At 38.0% G+C, this 18,949-nt stretch overlaps 1 protein-coding gene across 3 annotated transcripts in view; it reads left to right on the top strand.

The window, feature by feature from the left end:
• LOC145994793 (ras-GEF domain-containing family member 1B) overlaps nucleotides 1–18,949 on the top strand; it is an 802,930-nt gene that overhangs the window by 403,600 nt on the left and 380,381 nt on the right. For all 3 annotated transcript variants that reach the window (XM_083131080.1, XM_083131079.1, XM_083131081.1), the window contains one exon: nucleotides 1,193–1,252. In XM_083131080.1, coding sequence (XP_082987206.1) covers nucleotides 1,193–1,252 — 60 coding nt within the window. The remainder of the gene's footprint in view (nucleotides 1–1,192; nucleotides 1,253–18,949) is intronic.

The raw sequence follows: 18,949 nt of genomic DNA on the forward strand, positions 1-18,949 counted from the left end.
TTCTCATTCTTTATCTTCTTAATTTTGCTCTGTTTTTTCTATCTCTCTCCATCATTCTTCGCCTGTCTCCCTTTGGCCCTTCATCTCTCTCAAGCAGAGACAAAACGAGCCTTCTGCTGAAATGCCACTCTCGCCGTCTTCATTCGTCAAAGTCTGCGTGGTGTCGTCGGAGAGCGATATCACATTCAGCCAGGAGCCCGGGGGTGCAAATCAATACGTCAGTTTCTATCGAGAGAAAAGCCCCTAAGTATGGCGTTGCGAGATCCTCAATAGCAGAAGTGCTGGAGCGGCAGGAAGCCATCGAGTGAGATTTTGGTTTCTGCCTTCTGAACATTGGGACGGTCAACATTCAGAAGCGATCGCACTTCAGCAAACTATCCCCAGTCTACATCCTTTAGATTAGACAACCCGAAATACAATGGAAATGTACCGGGTTGCATATAGTGCAAGGATATAAACTCACGCGGGCTTGAACAATGACCTGTTTTGTTTGTGTATGAGTAAACCCTGCTTTAGAAGGTAACATAGCACTTATCCACGCTAAAGTTTCTTTGTAATTTCTCAGATTTTACCTTATATATTTTCAGCGGATCATGTCTATGTCGCAAGATTTACGATAGGTTACGTAATGGTATCGTTGTCGCCTTGTCCCGGGTTCAATACCAGGTGGAGGCACACTGGTTTGGAGGATCCCACTTTAAACTTTAGGTCCAGTCCCGATTAGCCAAATGTGCATAAAGTGCGCTCAGCACGAAACTCAGCTGCAGCTTCGAGCCCTGACACAAATGTTACTTTGTGAGTCTTTCTTAAAGAATTTCATGTAGACATGATTCCATGCTCGCCGTGGTGATTAACCAAACATTTTTATACAGAGGAACTACATACATACAATTGCTTGTCACTTTATTTTGTTATTACAATTTTTTACAAAATATATTGTTTTCAGGTTTTAACTTTGTTTCAAATTACGTATATTGAGATTCATTGTGCACATTCTTTTCGTTGTGGTAGAGACTGAAATAGGGTGTAAATGTTCGTAAACTTGACCTTAATATTAGTCTTTTTCAGCCAAAAACACTGGTTTCTTATGACATAATTGGTTCAAGTGTTTCTTTTCTGTTAGCTTGATAAAGGTTGCTACATTGCTTCTGCTTTTCATAGTTGCTAAATAATATTTTTTTTCTCGTTGCAGCCTACGATATTTGGGACGGTGGCGTCTGACCAGACACCCAAGGATGGATCTAGCCGAAGGGTGAGTGTTCATTCTTGTACTTATGTATTCGTGTGTTTGAACCTAATCAGATCTTAATGTTATTCCTAGTTTAGTTAGGTTCTTTGGAATTGCCGTGAGTTAATGATTACCCCATCACCACCTGAACGGGATAAAAATGCCAGTTAATGTTGATCGAGATAGTGCTGATAACCTAATTTTGTAGAGGTGCTGATATCCTAATGTTTCTTCGAAGTACACGTCGCCGAATGTTTCTTTAAGGTAAGCGTCACCTAGTGTTTATTGTAGATGCTGATATCCTTATTGGTTGGTGACGATAGCCTAATGTTAATCGTACAAAATGATCAACTAAAGGTAACAGAAAAAAAGAAAAGAAAAACAGATGATTTTCACAACCGAATAAATTTAAACAATTTTATGAAAAAGTCATAGATGAATGAATGAATTGGTGTAAAATGCGTTAATTTCTCACATCTTTGCCTGGTGATGTAGTGTGGTGTGTTTGTGTGGCACTGTACAGAAAAATAAATCCTGCGAGATATATATAGGCCTTTTCACCTTGGTGAAAAGACTAAAGAACGTTACCAAAATGAAAGAAGTTACAAAATATGACGAAACAATACACCGAATATTGCGAAAAATGCCGAAAATCGGGGAAAATGACCTAAAACCTGAAAATTGGCAAAAAATGGAAAAAAATGCACTTGAAAATTACCTTTTTTTGGGTTCTAGACGAAGTGTAATATTGTGTGTTTTTATTTGGGAATTGTGTCCGAGATGTCAGACAAAAGATGGCATTTCATCAACTTACGCTCCCTAGTTATAAGCTAACGAGGCTCTGGTGTCTGAGGCCACGGTCAAGATAATCATTGTGTTGCGTAGTTTATGTTTTGTTCTTATTTGTACTGAGTGCTTCTGCACAGTTTCAGCTTTTTTTTAGGCATTAACATTTTAGTCGTCAATTACATTTTACCCAAATTCTTGGGGGGGAGGGTGCCGTATAGCCATACACATTTACAATCTCGGTTATTTGTGGAGGGAATATATCATCACCACTCATTGGCCGCCTTTACCCTCTTCAGATTTCCATTTACTATAGGCTGAGTGAACCCCAGAACTGCTATAAGCAGGGACATTACTGAGTAGTTGTATTTGTGGTGGGATAAACTCAAGAAAGTATGAACCCCCCCTCAAGCAGATTTGCTATACTTAAAACTATCTTAACATGAGCATATGAGCTTTTTGCTCAAGTGTGAAACCCCCGTATAATCCAAGATTTTTGTGAAAAAGCCCTCATGGATTCCATGAGAAAGTATGACCCCCTCAGATTGATGAGGCTACACTTATAAAAGCTACTTCTGTGAGATAAATTTGTTAAAAATATGCCCCTCTTGTGGCCATACTTAAAACTAGGCTATCCACACACATACACATGCATACACCTACATACATATACACATACACACACACACACACACACACACACACACACACACATACACACATATACACACACACACACACACACATACATATTTATTTCTAGTTTAAGTTCAATTGGATACCAGCTTCAATTTGTTTATCTAATATTAAAACAATGTAATTCTTCTAGAATTGCTCCGTGACAACAGACCCATCTATGTGCAAATGCCTGAACTCGGTGAATACTTGGGAACAAGTCCATTTTTTTCATTATGTCAATATTTTTAACTTCTTTTGCCAGTAATAGGGAAATGGTAGCAAGCAATAAACAAAGTACTTTGGAGCTGAATATTCCTTTCTTAGACGTCGTATATTACTAAAATATCTTTAATTTACATATTTTCTCATACCGCCGTATCTTGTTCTATTAGGCCTCTTTGAGAACATTGCCTATTAGGACTCTTCAAGAACATTGCCTATTAGTAAAATAATAGGACAAGCATACGGCGGTATGGGGATATGTGAATTGTTGGTTTCTTCAATTCAGATAAAAGGATTGAATAGAAACTGGGATATTTTGCATTTGTTACATTCAGTTTCTTTGTTGTAATCTGTTCATATATAAAATCAAGCCCCGAGAAAGTATAAGATCAATACTTGAACAATATGTGCGCATGACGGCCCCAAAGCGGTAGGATCGATACTTTCCGCACGGTGCACAGTTCTATTTGCCCGCATTGAGTCTTATTAGAGCGAGCTCCGGCAGTTTTATTCTGATCGATTAGTTCCAGAGTTGTCCACCGCCGCGCCGGGAGGCAATGGCGCTGCGGTATGGATTGCATCGATTAGTTCCAGACAATTCCGCTCCCCTAAGCGTGGAGGCGCTGCGGTACGGATTGCATGTATGCGCAGCGGAAAAACGGGATGTGCATTCAGAAGAAAGTACTTCGGCAAAAATGTTAGAGAATAGCTCATGTTTCTGAATGTACCCCTACAGTGTTTCTATTGGCTCTGTAAAACTATAAAAGCCAGGGTACAGTGCAGATTCTTCACCATTGCTGGATTGGCAGTGGAACCCACTGCTCCACCAAAGTATAGGAGACTTGAAGCATATAATTTGGCGGAATAATCCAAGTAAGGTTATATATACATACACATACAAAGCACAGTGCTGAACCCAACTGATCCAGTATAAAGTTTTGATTTGAACCCCAAGAAATTGTATATAAATACCAAAGCCAAAAAATATTAATACACATACACACATACACACATACAAAGCACAGTGCTGAACCCAACTGATCCAGTATAAAGTTTTGATTTGAACCCCAAGAAATTGTATATAAATACCAAAGCCAAAAATATTAAGTGTATACACACATATATACATACACACACACAAAGTACAGTGCTGAACCCAACTGATATTTTTTATCCAGTATAAAGTTTTGAATTGAATCCCAGGAAATTGTATATAATAAACAACAACAAAAATGCCGAATCAAAAATATTGTAATCAATGCAATAAGAATATATCCAGCTCTAATTGGGCCAAGCATCAAAAAATTTGTAATCCAGACAAATACAAAACTCCCACAAAAATTTGCCCCAAATGCAATAGAAAATACAACATGCAATACTTCACATATATACATAAAAATACTTGCTCTGCACAGTCATCAACATTGCCCTCACAAGCACTGAAAAGAAGGCACGAAGCACCTCTTAATGCCAGAGCAGCAAAGCAGCCACGCCATGAACCTATCCGTAGCAGTTTTAATGCCCAACTTAGGGATTACCGGTTTGTATCAGAGCCAAGATGTGACATTGAGAATTTCTTGAACAGTATAAATTCTGATCTCCAGGCAATTCTAAATGCACAAAATGGCTCTTATAAGCTCTCCCTCAAATTGTTTGTACAATATAAGAAGCCAAATGGCACAAAATTTACACAGCCCCACATAACAGAAACTGTACCTGTATATTCAAATGCAAATTCAGACACAATAATAAGCAGCTTGATAAATCAATTGAATATCAAACACTCTGAATTTGCGGCAAAAGAGTCCGGATGGAGCCTATGCGGTTCATCACACAAGTTATATGTTAATATTTCTGAATTCAGCCCATTACAAGGATCTACATATCTGCCATTGCCTGCTAATATCAAAAACAAAAGAGCCGTGGTTAATATAGAAAATACCGACCAGAAATGCTTTTTGTGGTGTATATTAGCTGCTTTGTTTCCAGTTTCAAGGAATCCTGAGAGAATAAGTTATTCCAAACAGCATGAACATCTTTTTGACGATGTAATGGAGGGTTTGGAATATCCAATGTCAGTTCAGAATATTGATAAATTTGAAAAAAGGGCCAGGCACATCGATGGCAAACAATTATCTATTAATGTATTTACTTGTTCCACTGGCAATTGCCCGATAGCACCTCTCAGAATCAGTACAATTGATGATGAATCTGCTATTCCGATTGATCTGCTCCTAATTGAAGGGGACGGCACATATCATTACACTCTAATACATAATCTTCAAGCTTTAGTGAGAACACAACTAGACAAATATAAAAAAATATTTAAGTTGTGCAGAAGATGCTTAACTGTATTTGATGGTAGAAAAATGGTGAATGGTGTTTGTGAAGAGAGTGCAGAAATTGCTAAAAACAAGTTAATTGAGCATCTGAAATACTGTGGGAACCATAAACCTGTTCATATGGTGATGCCCAATCCAAGTGAAAATGCCAAATTCAAAAAGTATGAAGCCTTGTTGGAACACCCTGTATATATTGTCTGTGATTTCGAATCGAACCTCAAACCTATTGCATTCTGTAGCCCAGATCCAGAAGAATCTTCAAGTACACCATACCAGTTACATGAACCTTCCAGCTTTTGTTTTATGGTTATACGGGATGGTGTTGTTATTAAAGAATATTCATACAAGGGACCAAATGCCATCAAAGAATTTGCACATAGAATAGAAAATGTGTGCCGTGACATAGCATCTAACATCTTATTAAAATCAAAGCCTATGTTGCTTTTAACAGAGGAACAGATTGAGGATTTCAACAAAGCAGAAAAATGCCCGGTATGTGATTGTGAATTTTCAGATACAAATATCAAGGTACATCACCATTCTCATACAGATGGTAAATTCTTAATGGCCCTGTGTAATAGCTGTAATATTAAGATCAAGAGACCAAGATTTATCCCCATATTTTGCCATGGAGCATCCAATTATGATTTCCATCATCTGATCAGGTACGAGGGGTTTGACAAGCAGAATTTAAATATTTTAGCTGAAAATGATGAGAAATATATATCTATTAGCAAGATAATTAAAGTTGATGGTGTTCCTATTCACATAAGATTTCTTGATTCTTACAGATTTTTACCTGCTAGCCTGGCTACACTGGCCTCTCAATTATCTGATGATGACTTGAAAATCACACGTGCCTCGTTTCCAGATCAGGACCTGAAATTAATTAGGCGGAAGGGTGTATATCCATACGACTATGTTACAGATTTTTCTAAATTTGATGAGTGTTCCCTGCCACCACAAGAAGCATTTTATAGCAAAATCAGAGGATCTGGAATTACTGATGAAGATTATCACCATGCCAAATTGATGTGGAACAGTTTTAAATGCAAGACATTTGGTGATTATCACATGGCTTATTTGAAACTTGATGTCACTCTCTCAACTGATATATTGCAAACATTCAGAAAATCTTCTATGCAAAATTATGGACTGGACCCAGTGTATTTTTACAGTGCCCCTGGTCTAGCATGGGCTGCAACGTTTTTCAACACCAAAAAGCAATTGGATCTAATCCACGATCAAGAAAAGTATCTGTTTATGGAGGAATGTATAAGAGGGGGGATGGTGCAATGTTCCCAGAGATATGCCAGAGCAAATAACAAATATATTCCTGATTATGATGCAACACGGCCATCAAATTATATACTTTATGTGGATGCAAACAACCTCTATGGTCACGCCATGATGGATAAACTGCCATATGCAGAGCTTGAGTGGGTCGAAGATTTCAATATTGAGGATCTTCAGGATTTTGATGACAGTGAACATGGCCTCATCTTAGAGGCTGATGTGACAATTCCTGATGATTTGCACAATAAATTTTCTGATCTGCCCCCAATTCCCGAGGTTAGGTGCCCACCTGGCTCTAAACAGAAGAAGCTCATGATGACTCTGGAGCCGAAACAGGGATATGTCATATATTACAAAAACCTCCAGTTCCTGATGAAGCATGGTGTTCAAGTGACCAAAATTGGCAAAGTCTTAAGGTTCAGGCACTCAGAATGGTTGAAACCATATATTGACACAAACACGGAGCTTCGAACATCTGCAAAGAGCCAATTTGATAAGAGCTTGTTTAAATTGATGGTGAATTCAGTGTATGGCAAAACAATTGAAAATGTCAGGAAACATACCGATGTTAAAATAATTACTGACCCCAGCCGGAGCAAAAAATTGGTTGCAAAGCCCAACTTCAATTACAGAAGAATTTATGATGAGCACATGGCACTTTTCAACATGATGAAAACAAAGATCAAATTTGATAAACCTATTTATGTAGGGGCTGTGATATTGGAATTGTCCAAATTACATATGTTAATATTGTATTATGATGTGCTGAAACCTTTTTATGGTGATCGTGTAAAATTATTGTACATGGACACGGATAGTTTTATTCTTGATATTCAAACAGAAGATGTTTATCAAGATATGTCACAGCCTGAATTGCTTCAATACTTTGATACCAGTGAACATACAATAATTCAACCCCACAACAAAAAGGTGCCTGGCAAGTTAAAAGATGAGACACTTGGTGATGTTATTGTGGAATTTGCTGGGTTAAGTGCCAAGATGTACAGCTTTGAAACATGTAGTGGCGCTGTTGCCAAAAAAGCCAAGGGCATTGGCAGAGTGACTGTTGAAAAAGATCTCCAATTTGAAGATTATAAAAATTGCATCAAATCACAGAATTCAATCAGAACATCAGAAAATAGAATTCAGAGTGAGAATCACTTGCTGACTAGCAATATTGTAAGAAAAGTGGCTCTGGATCCACATGATGATAAGAGATGCATTTTATCATGCGGCATGCATACTTTACCTTGGGGGCATTGTGATTTGAAAAATGGGAAACAATGCCCAATTACAGAGCATGATTTGAAATAAATAAACATGCCTATGAACTTATTTGGGTTCAAAAAACAGGCTATTATGGACCTGCCGACACCACAAGCCTCTCCTGATTTACAATCTGTAATGTCTAAACTGAGTGGCTTGTTAATTATTCATCTGAACAGCATACTTACAGATGATGATGATGAAACAGGCAAAACATTGTACATATTTAACAATAATTTAAATCATTACCAATTACCTGTAGGTGGGCAATTGCAATTTATTACAACCCCTGAGGGTGATGTCAAGATTTCAGTAGGGAGAAATATTTATAGAATCAAGCACTCAAACATGATTTCTGGCACTGTATATACTGTTTCTGCTGGTGACTGCTTATATATTGAAGTCCCTGGATCCTATGACAAGCTCATACCCTTTTTTATAGAATTAAGAATCAGATACTCTATAATAAATAACCAATAAAACAAAATGCCTAATGATATATTTGGCCATACAAGACATGAAGATCACAGTGATGAGATTCTGATGCTTGATGTCAGAGTCAAGAAATTAAGAAGTGATTTACAAGCTTTACAAACCACACTGAATGCCAGTCTTCAATTAGAAATTACAAATTTACAATCACAATGCATGGACCCTCTTCTCAAAATTGATTCTGAACTCAAATTATTGCTTCAGAAATATACTGATCTGGCAACATTAGATAATTTTCAAAGTTTAGAAGAGGCTGTAGCAGCTCTTCAAGCCAAATTTAAGACCCAGGCCACCAACTCCGAGCAATTGAAACAACAATTGGAAGAGCAGATAAATAATGTCCAGGCACAGCTCCAAACAATTGTCAAAAGCATAAAATCACAAGAAGATTTTGATCTAGTGATTTCCACTCTAAAAGAACAGATTCAGTCACTCCAAATACCTAACTTGGATCCTCTGAACAATGCCATAGCCGAGGTTAAAGAAAAAATTGAGACACTTGAAAATTTTATGAACAACTTGCCATCTTCTGATGCTTTGAATGCAATAACTCGGAGTGTAGCAAATATTAAGCTGCAACTTGAAACATATGAAGATTTTGGAAAAATTCAAAGTTCCATAACCCATCTTGAGGGTACAATAGCAGCAGTGCAAAGTGATTTGACAAATGTACTAGAATCCCGATTGCCTGGAATTGTAGATACTCTTGTCAGTGTCCAGCAACAGATCACAAAACTTGAAAACCTCAACACTGAATCTGAGCTATCTCATTTTCATCACTTGATCGATGATATCCAAACAAAACTTGAAATTTTACAACAATCCACACCCTCTCAGGCAGATATAGCTCTGCTCCAAAATGCTATGCAAAATGTGGCTGATGCTTCTGAATTAAACAATGTAAAATTGGCACTTGAATTTTTACAAAATACAGTATCAAATCTTCCTACATCACAGGAACTTAAAAATATTAAGAGGGCAGTGAATCGCATATTGAAATCAGAAGATATCAAGAATATCCAGGCAGAGATCAAACAACTCACTCAGACAGTGGCCACTCTACCAACAAATCAACATATTAATGAACTGCATGCCCTGTTTGAGGATATCAGAAGACAGGTCCATGATCTTACTGCTCAAAATTCAAAATTGGCAGTTGTTGAAAATTTGCAACAAATTGTAGCTAATATCAAGCAACAGCTAGGGACCATGGAATCCAATCAAGCAAATGCCCTGTCTGTTTTTGCCACCCAGCTTCAAGAGATTGTGCAACAATACAAGAAACTCGTTGTGGACATAAAAATTAAGCCAGGCCATGATGATGTTGTTAGGACCATCAATGAGCACCTTGAATCTGTAACAAGCAGATTGCTCACAGCAGAAAAAGAAATAACAGGCATAATCGAGAATCCAAAACATACAGTAATTCTTGAATTGTACAGTATCCCCAACAAAGAATATGATTCACCATTTACACCAGGTGGCAAAATATATATGCTGTCCCCTGCACAATTTTATTACCAGTTTTTTGTTGGGGGCACACTGAGACCAATCAAGATCAAATATTGGCTTCAACCACAGGCACATCACTACCCTACCTTATCAATAACAAATGCTGAGAACAAAGTGAAAATCACCAGTGTAGAGTTAGAGGATTTTACAGATCCCAATACATTAGAAACAGCCTATGTTGAAGATGATGGCACTCTGGAATTTAAAATACAAATAGGGGACAAATTATATTTAGAAAATCCTGCAGTCTCAGCTGCTGAACACCCCATAGTTGCAATATTCTTGTTTTCATATTATGTCTAGACAAATTATTGTTGATGAATTACACAGACAAGCCAGACATAATTTTAAGAGACTCCCAGTAGTCACAAAGGGCATAGATGATTTATGGCAGAGCGACTTGATTGAGTTGTCAAGTGGGCAGTTGAAAAACTTAGACAAAATCAACAAGGGCTACAAGTATCTACTCACTGTCATAGATACATTTTCAAAATTTGCCTGGGCTGTGCCACTCAAATCCAAGACTGGAAAATGTGTTACAGAAGCCTTCAGGACAATCATCAATCATTCAGGAAGATCACCGCGCTATTTGCAAACAGATAATGGCAAAGAATTTTATAATTCAGTGTTTCAACAATTTATTAAAAGCCAGTCAATAAAACATTATTCGAGTTACAGTGACCTCAAAGCCTCAATTGTAGAGAGATTCAACAGAACCTTAAAAAATCTTATGTATAAACAATTTACCCTCCAAGGTAATTATAAATGGATTAATATTCTTCCAGAACTTCTACATAAATATAACAACTCGGTCCATTCCACAATCAACATGAAACCCTCTGAAGTAACTTCATCTGATGAGCAAAAATTGATCAGGACTGTTTATTATCCTAGATACCAGCCAACAACAAGAAGGGCCAAATACAGGGTGGGTGACCAAGTAAGAATCAGCAAATATAAGCACTTATTCAAAAGAGGCTTTACGAGAAACTGGAGCACCGAATTATTTACAGTGGTTCAAGTTAAACCTGGGACCCTTAACACATATATAATAAAAGATCACCGAGGAGAAATTCTCAAAGGCAGATTCTATGAACAAGAACTCAGCAAAACTAAACAGCCTGACACATATCTCATAGAAAAAATCATCCGCAGAAAAGGCAACAAGTTACTTGTCAAATGGCTGGGTCATCCGGAAAACAGCTGGATCGATGCAGACAAAGTGATAATATGAGCACCTGGGATGTTATAAAAAGGCTGCCAGAACCTGAACAGCAAAATAAAAGAAATGGCAACTTGCTGCCTGATAATATTAGGTGTCTTATTGTTGGGCCATCTGCTTGTGGTAAAACTACACTAATGGTTGATAATTTTTTATTGGCACCCAACTGGTTAGACTGGAAAAACAGGCACTTGTATGTTTTCTCTAAGAGCTTGGAACAATTAAAATATCAGCAGCTGATGAAGCTATATGATGGATTGGATATTGCCACTTTTGAATCAAATGTTAAGCCACTCCATGAATGTCTCGATAATTCTGTTGTTGTGTTTGATGACGTTATACTGGATAATCAAAACAAGGTTAGGAATTTCTTTACACAGGGCCGGCACAAAAACATTGACTGCTTCTACCTGGCACAGACTTTTTCTAAAATTCCGAAGCAACTGATCCGAGACAACAGCAATTTTATATGTGTGTTTCATCAAGACCATACCAACCTCAAACACATACATGATGAATATGTAGGTGGGGACTTGAGCTACAATGATTTTTCCAAGTTTTGCAGCAAGTGCTGGAATCAGGACAGTTATGGGTTTGTCACAATTGATATGACAAGAACACCTAATACTGGCAAATACAGAAATAAAATCAACGATTTTCTAGACGTTGAGACATAAATAAACAACCATGAAACGACCAGTCATTGATGATCTTAAGTTAAGAGATTATCTTGTAAAAAGATTTAAGGGATGGAAATCAGAGAACCGTGGAATTTATGAAAAACACAAACAAACAGAACAGCCTGTCATTGATGCTATTAATAATTTAGGTAAGAATATCAAAACTGTTACAGAGCAAAATCAAGATTTGATCACAGAGCTTGTGCCTGTAGCTGCTAGGAACATATTAGATTATCCATTCACCCCACTTTCCAGTATTCATACACCTAGTCCTGTTGCTCCTAGAAGAATTGAAGCTACTCTGGATCCTATTGAATTGGGTCTTCTTGCTCAAAAATATTTAACCACACCTAAAGACAACAAAGATGAGGTGTTTGGCTTATATGCTGACACAGAGCTTGATGGCAGCATCATACATAGAATCGGTAATTTCAGAGTAACTTTTATGGGAGATGATATCATTGTTTATTCAGAATCTCGTCTCGGAGAAAAAGGTGCTTTTGTTAAGTACCCCGGAACACCTGGGTTGTGGGAACTGATAACTAGGAAAAGGCCTGGCAGCTATACAGATCAAGATTATGAGGATTACAAAGAAATATTAATAAAATCAGATGCTCTATACCAGAACAATGATCCCACACAAAAAAGAGTGAAGTCTAGCAGTGGGGCAAAATACAATAATTTAATCAAGCCCATATGGTCACAGATCAAGACTGGCAGTGGAATCAAACAATACAACACCCTGCCCAAAGAATTTGTCTGGGTTGATGATGTCAGGAAACTTGTAGACAGATTATTGGTGATAGCTGGGGAGGAAAATGCTGGGAACCACAATTTTTACAATGAAAAGGTTGGAATTATGGACATGATAAGCACCAAATTGTCTAATTTTATAGTGAATGACCCTAAGGGGATTGGATATCTCATAAAAATTATTAATACTCTACCACCTAAATTTTGGAATATTTCTGAGGGTCGGGGCCTGGTTAATGACATTATAAACAAGTTGCCATTTGAACTACATATTCCAGGCTATCAGTATTGTGGTCCAGGCACAAAATTGGATCATAGATTAAACAGAGGGGATCCTGGTGTAAATCCCCTAGATGCTGCTTGTAGAGACCATGACATAGCATACAACACACATTCTGATCTTGACAAGAGACATGTTGCAGACAAGAAATTAGAAGAGGCTGCATTTGGTAGATTTGTAAGCAAAGATGCTTCTTTGAGTGAAAAAATAGCAGCATTGGGAACCACCATAGCTATGAGCACCAAACAAAAACTGGGGTGGGGGTTGTAAATATGTATATAATAAACCTACAATGAAGGCCAAGGGTGTTATGTATCAAATACCTTATGCAGGTCTCAAATCTCTTAAAACTATTGATAGTCTTTTGACCAAAAAGCAGCGCAAGAAAAAAAGCTCTTGTATTGCAAAGGGACATGGTATGAAATTGTTGCTTAGTACCCCCCAATTAAAAAAATTACAGCAATCAAGGAAAAAATTGCATACAGGGGGATTCATATTTACTATCCCTGCCATCTTAGCTGCTCTCGGGGCTGTTGGGAGCTTGGCTGGGGGATCAGCTGCCATAGCAAAAACAGTAATAGATGCCAAGAAGAATAGGGCAGAATTAGATGAGCAGAGGCGCCATAACCTGGCAATGGAGAAAAAAGGCAAAGGTGTTAAGAGAGCCATGAATAAGTTTAAAAAAAACAAGAGCCGCTTACAAACCAAGATATTGAAGCTTTAATCAAGCCATTGGGCATCAAACATTTTAGAGGTGTGTACATGTCTGATTCTTTACCGGAACAACCACTCAACAAAGAGTGTGGCATTGTTAATTTGGATAAGTACAAAAATCAGGGCACTCACTGGATCTGTTATCTTAAATATTTAAACGATGAGGCATTTGTGTTTGATTCATTTGGAGGTGTTCCTCCTGAAAATTTAATAAAATATCTAAAATCAACTAATCTTTATTACAATAATGCCCGTGTTCAAAACTTCAAAGATGTTAATTGCGGACATTTGTGTTTATCCGTTCTCAGATATATGTCTCAAATAAATAAACCATCAATTGAAAATTTTCAAAAAGCCTTGTGGTATTTAAAACATCATGGGGGTATTCCATCTCACCAGCCAAAATTCTATATTGAAACTCAAATTGCATGATGACATAGTGTACCCCAAAACAATAGCTCTCAGAGCATTTTATGGCATGTACCTGATCCCTAATATTACACACCACAACAATACAATTGCAGTAGGGGAACAAAAAATTGTCATCACTCCAGGGCAATATAATCTGTCCACTCTAAATGCTCAATTACCCAGAGGTATAGTATTAACTCAAAATTCTGTCACTCACAGAGTAGAGATTGTATCTGCTACAGAAACAGTGCATCTGGGTACTATAGGAGAGCTGTTAGGATTTGAGAACAACACAAAACTTGAACCGGCCATCAAACACACTGCTATTAATATACCCAAATTCTTAGCCATAGAGACTCTGAATATTCACTGTAATGTGGCTGAGGGTATGATCACCAAATCAAATGGCATAGGCACTCACAAACAAACCGGCATCATTGCAACATTCAAACCTAATTCCGAATTCATGGAGCCAATCATCTACAATCCATCCCCAACATTATATTTTCCCGTGTGCCATAATAGAATAGATTACATAGAGTTGATGGTCACTAATGAAAAAGAAGAATTAGTTGATTTTGCTGGAGCCACAACAACTGCAATCGTAGAGATTAACATTTAAATAAAAATACATACAATGGAAAATATTGAGAGTTATGAGCTACAATCATTCCCTCCAAACAGGAGGACATTTGCAAATTTAAATCAACCCAACACAGAAATAGAGGTTGATCTTGATGTAGGGGATGGCTTTATACACCCCCACAGAGCAGATCTATACATCAAATTTGATGTTGTAAAGCTGGATGGAACAGATTATCCGGCAAATTCAAATATAAGATTGGTAGACAATTTTGTGCCGCATCTGTTCTCTGAAATTGAGATCAGAAAGCATGGTGTTGTTATAAACAGAGTAGATTATCCCGGCATTACCTCCACGGCTTTGGCCACACTAAAATTATCCAAAACAGAAGCTTCTTACTACAAAATCGGTGGTTTTGAAGCTGGTGATAAGATATTATCTAAAAATCATACTGTGCTGTTCCCCATGCGCCTGTTGCCAGGATTCTTCTCAGATTACAAAGAAATCATGTGGAAGGGTGGGTTAAGAATTACATTTAGAAGAGCTGCAAATGATAATAATGCTTTGATGAGGTACAGTGCGATAAACCCTACAGGAGAAGCTCTGCCCAATACCCTACCTGATGAGGGCAAATGCATTATTCAGACTATGGAGCTAAGAATCCCTGTTGTTGAATATGAGGCCAGCTATGCTCTTAAATACAAAGCTGATATCCTAAAAAATCCACAAATTCCTCTGCAATTTTACACATATCAATGCGTACAGAAGCCTGCATCTGGCACATATTATGAGTTTGATGCTACAAATTCATTCTCCAGTATTCAATATGACATGCCTGATTTTGTGGTGGTACTGTTTCAGACTGGGAGACACAACAATCAGGAAAAAAATTCAAGTAAATTTGATAGCTGCAACATCAAGAACATATATCTTAAAAATGGCAGAAATGAGGTATTTCCCAGAGAAAATTACAATTTAGACATGTCCAAGGATGATTTTCTCAAATTATATGAGGCATTTTCGGCTTTCAAAAGGGTCACTACTGGCAATACTGACATGTATTACTCACCAGATGAATTCAAGACACAGAGACCCATGTTTGTAATCAACACTTCAAAAAGAAAACAAGTTGTGGTGAATGACAGAACAAACATTAAAATTATCTGTGAATTCCATGAGGCTTTACCTGATGACACCATATGTAGCGTTATTCTCATAGGGGAAAAATCATATGTTTATGATGTAAGAAATGAGAGAGTCACGGAGCAATTCTAGAAGAATTACATTGTTTTAATATTAGATAAACAAATTGAAGCTGGTGTCCAATTGAACTTAAACTAGAAATAAATATGTATGTGTGTGTGTGTATGTGTGTGTGTGTGTGTGTGTATGTGTGTGTGTGTGTGTGTGTGTGTATGTGTATATGTATGTAGGTGTATGCATGTGTATGTGTGTGGATAGCCTAGTTTTAAGTATGGCCACAAGAGGGGCATATTTTTAACAAATTTATCTCACAGAAGTAGCTTTTATAAGTGTAGCCTCATCAATCTGAGGGGGTCATACTTTCTCATGGAATCCATGAGGGCTTTTTCACAAAAATCTTGGATTATACGGGGGTTTCACACTTGAGCAAAAAGCTCATATGCTCATGTTAAGATAGTTTTAAGTATAGCAAATCTGCTTGAGGGGGGGTTCATACTTTCTTGAGTTTATCCCACCACAAATACAACTACTTTACTGGCAAGAATACCCAAGATCTCCCGCTTGACGGCCAGACGTCCTAGCGACTGCTCCACCTCAGCTCCTCATTCTAAGTACAACTTTGCAAAAATATAAGTCAACCAAAGAATCCGGCGACCTTGTAAAATCTGTTCTCTTTCCGGGTGAGGATTATACGCATGTCAGTGTTACATCCTGCAAGGCATTACATTTCTCTGTGTAATTGTATTCCTACAGTACAGAAGAAATACATGCCATTAATTTGCTCGCCAAGGCTTTGTTGGTGCATTTAAGGCGTTCTTGTCCTCCACCGGTAGTGAGAAGGTTCTCCTGAAGGACATATCTTGACTGAATATAATCTGACTACCAAGAACGGTGGCAACAATTAAGATGTGTAGTTTATGGGACTCGTAATCCTTTCCTGCGTTTATTCAGCTTTAGCCATTTCCTCGTGATAGCATCTTGACATTACAATAATGTTGGAAGTGTTTCTCCCGAAGGTCTGCGACAAGAATGCTTTTAACTACGTAGTTTGCGTAACTACTTACACTATGAACCTAGGACAGAACCTACTGTCCATTGTATTATACTTGTGCGGGAGGTTGATTTACCAGTGGCATGTCGTTCTTTCCATATCGGTTACAAGGCTTCCTTCTAGCCTAGTGGTAAGGTCCAGGATTCGATCCCGGTAGAGTCACCTTGCACAGTGGTTCGGATCCCGATTTGAACTATGTGTCCAGATTCGATTAACCTATCTTCCGTAGTGGTAAAGCAGTCACCTTATAGCCAAGAGGTCCAAGGTTGGATCCCCGGTAGAGGCACATTGCGCAGTGCTTTGAATCTCTCTTTAAACTGTAGGTCCCGTCCCCATTAGCATATCTCCCGATGACGTAAAGCTGTCGCCTTGTAATGAAGGGGTTATCACGTGGAGGCACACAGTGATTCGGATCCCACTTTAGCTGTAGGTTCAGTCCCGATTAGCCAACGTGTACATAAAGTGGACTTTAAGAAAAAACTCATACTTTCAGGACCAGCGACGTTTATGCAGTGTCGGTTATAGTAGCTACATTTCACGAGTCACAAGTTTCGGATAAGGGAGATTTTAAACCGAACCGACACGCGGCTTTTGTGACCTGTCATGCCGCTACGGTGTGAACGGCTTGTTCCCAAGCGACAGATGTCGCATGTCACTTGTCGCTTCCGTCTGAAATCTATTTACGTGACCGAACAGCCTACATCAAGCTAATAAAAGTAGTAGAAATTAACATTTTGCCTTTTGGAATCTGGTGCCGTAAGACCAGATCCAACTATAAAGTAATTACAAGTTCTTCAAAAGTTTGTGCTTGCTTTCAGCTCTTCAAACTCCTCCGGGTGACGTAAAAACACCCTCCCTGACCACCTTCATTAATTCCCTTCAGAGATGTTTGCGTGGTTAACATTCAAGAAGAAGAGGAATTTCCACTAAAAAAAATCCTTTTTTTTCTCTGTTATCCCAACTTTTTTCGTCCTCCACACAAAATTCCAGCGGCCAACCGCTGTGTAGCCTTCCAGCATCTAGAGCAAGCTCAGAAAATGGCTGTGATCTTGTTTCCACAGACAACGGAGTTTTGGTTGTAGTTATAGTTGCAGGAAATGCCCCAGTGTTCAACGTAAAAAAAACTTCTCCTTCAATTATTATTTCGAAATTTTTTATATTTCAACAAAATTAATTGCGAACTTTGCCCAGGGCCCCCTGTTGTTGTTTTCATATTACCTTCGTGTTTTGTTTTTGCTGTCGGCAGAGTATATTTCCATGTTATGTTTTTTAACAATGAAATTAAAATAATTTCCCGTTTTGCTTGACTGTTACAGTATAATAGAGAGACCTTGAGGGATTTAGTCGTATCACGCAATGTTCCAAGAATGCTTACCATTTGCTTTGTAATTATCAGTCGATGAGGAAACTACATTGGTTGGTTATTGGAGTGAAAAGGGACTAAGGTAATGCTGTAGTTTAATATTTGGTGGGTTGTACAGTGTCTCTTAAAAGTTTTAGGACAACGACATTTTAAACTAGGCAACCCAATTTACACAAGCCGTTGGTGGGTTGCGTGCAGAGTTAGGCTCAATTTCAGGGTTGCCACATGCACAATAGATATTTATAAAATACGCGAAAGAAATATAAACAAGTATTATTGTATAAAAGTATTAAAAATATCACTATTATATCGCAAATGACAAAATTATTTCTGAAAGAAAAAAATAGGTTTTCTAGTATTTCATCCCTGATGAGTCTACAGTAAGGAAAAGAGGTGAGAGGAAACGAAAGGTTACAAAAGAGAGGAGAAGAGAAAGCGAAAGGAGAAGAGGAAAAGTAGAGGAGAGAAGAAAGATAGGATAGACGAGGAGAGGAGATGTAGTGAGGAGAATGGAAAAAGATTCGAGGAGAGATGAGGAAAAAAGAACAAAGAAGCGAAAAGAGGAGGAAAACGAGAGGAGGAGACGAGAAGACGGAAGTGGAGAGTAGAGTAAAGGAGAGAAAAAGAGAAGAACGAAAAAAGAGAGAATAGTGCAGTGGAGTCGGAAATCTAAGACAGGAAAGGAGATAAGAGGAGTGGAGAAGAGTGGGATGGAGATAAGATGCGAGAAAAGTAGGGAAGGCGATATGAGATAAAAGCAGAACGGAAAGAGGGGAGAGAAGAAGGAGAAGGAACTGGAGAGAAGAGGTAGTTGCAGAAAATATCGTCTGAGCGTCAAGAATGGATGCATTGGTCAAATTATCGACA

Source organism: Lepisma saccharinum, chromosome 11 (assembly GCF_977018435.1).
Source record: "Lepisma saccharinum chromosome 11, izLepSacc3.1, whole genome shotgun sequence".
Taxonomy (NCBI): Eukaryota; Metazoa; Arthropoda; class Insecta; order Zygentoma; family Lepismatidae; genus Lepisma; species Lepisma saccharinum.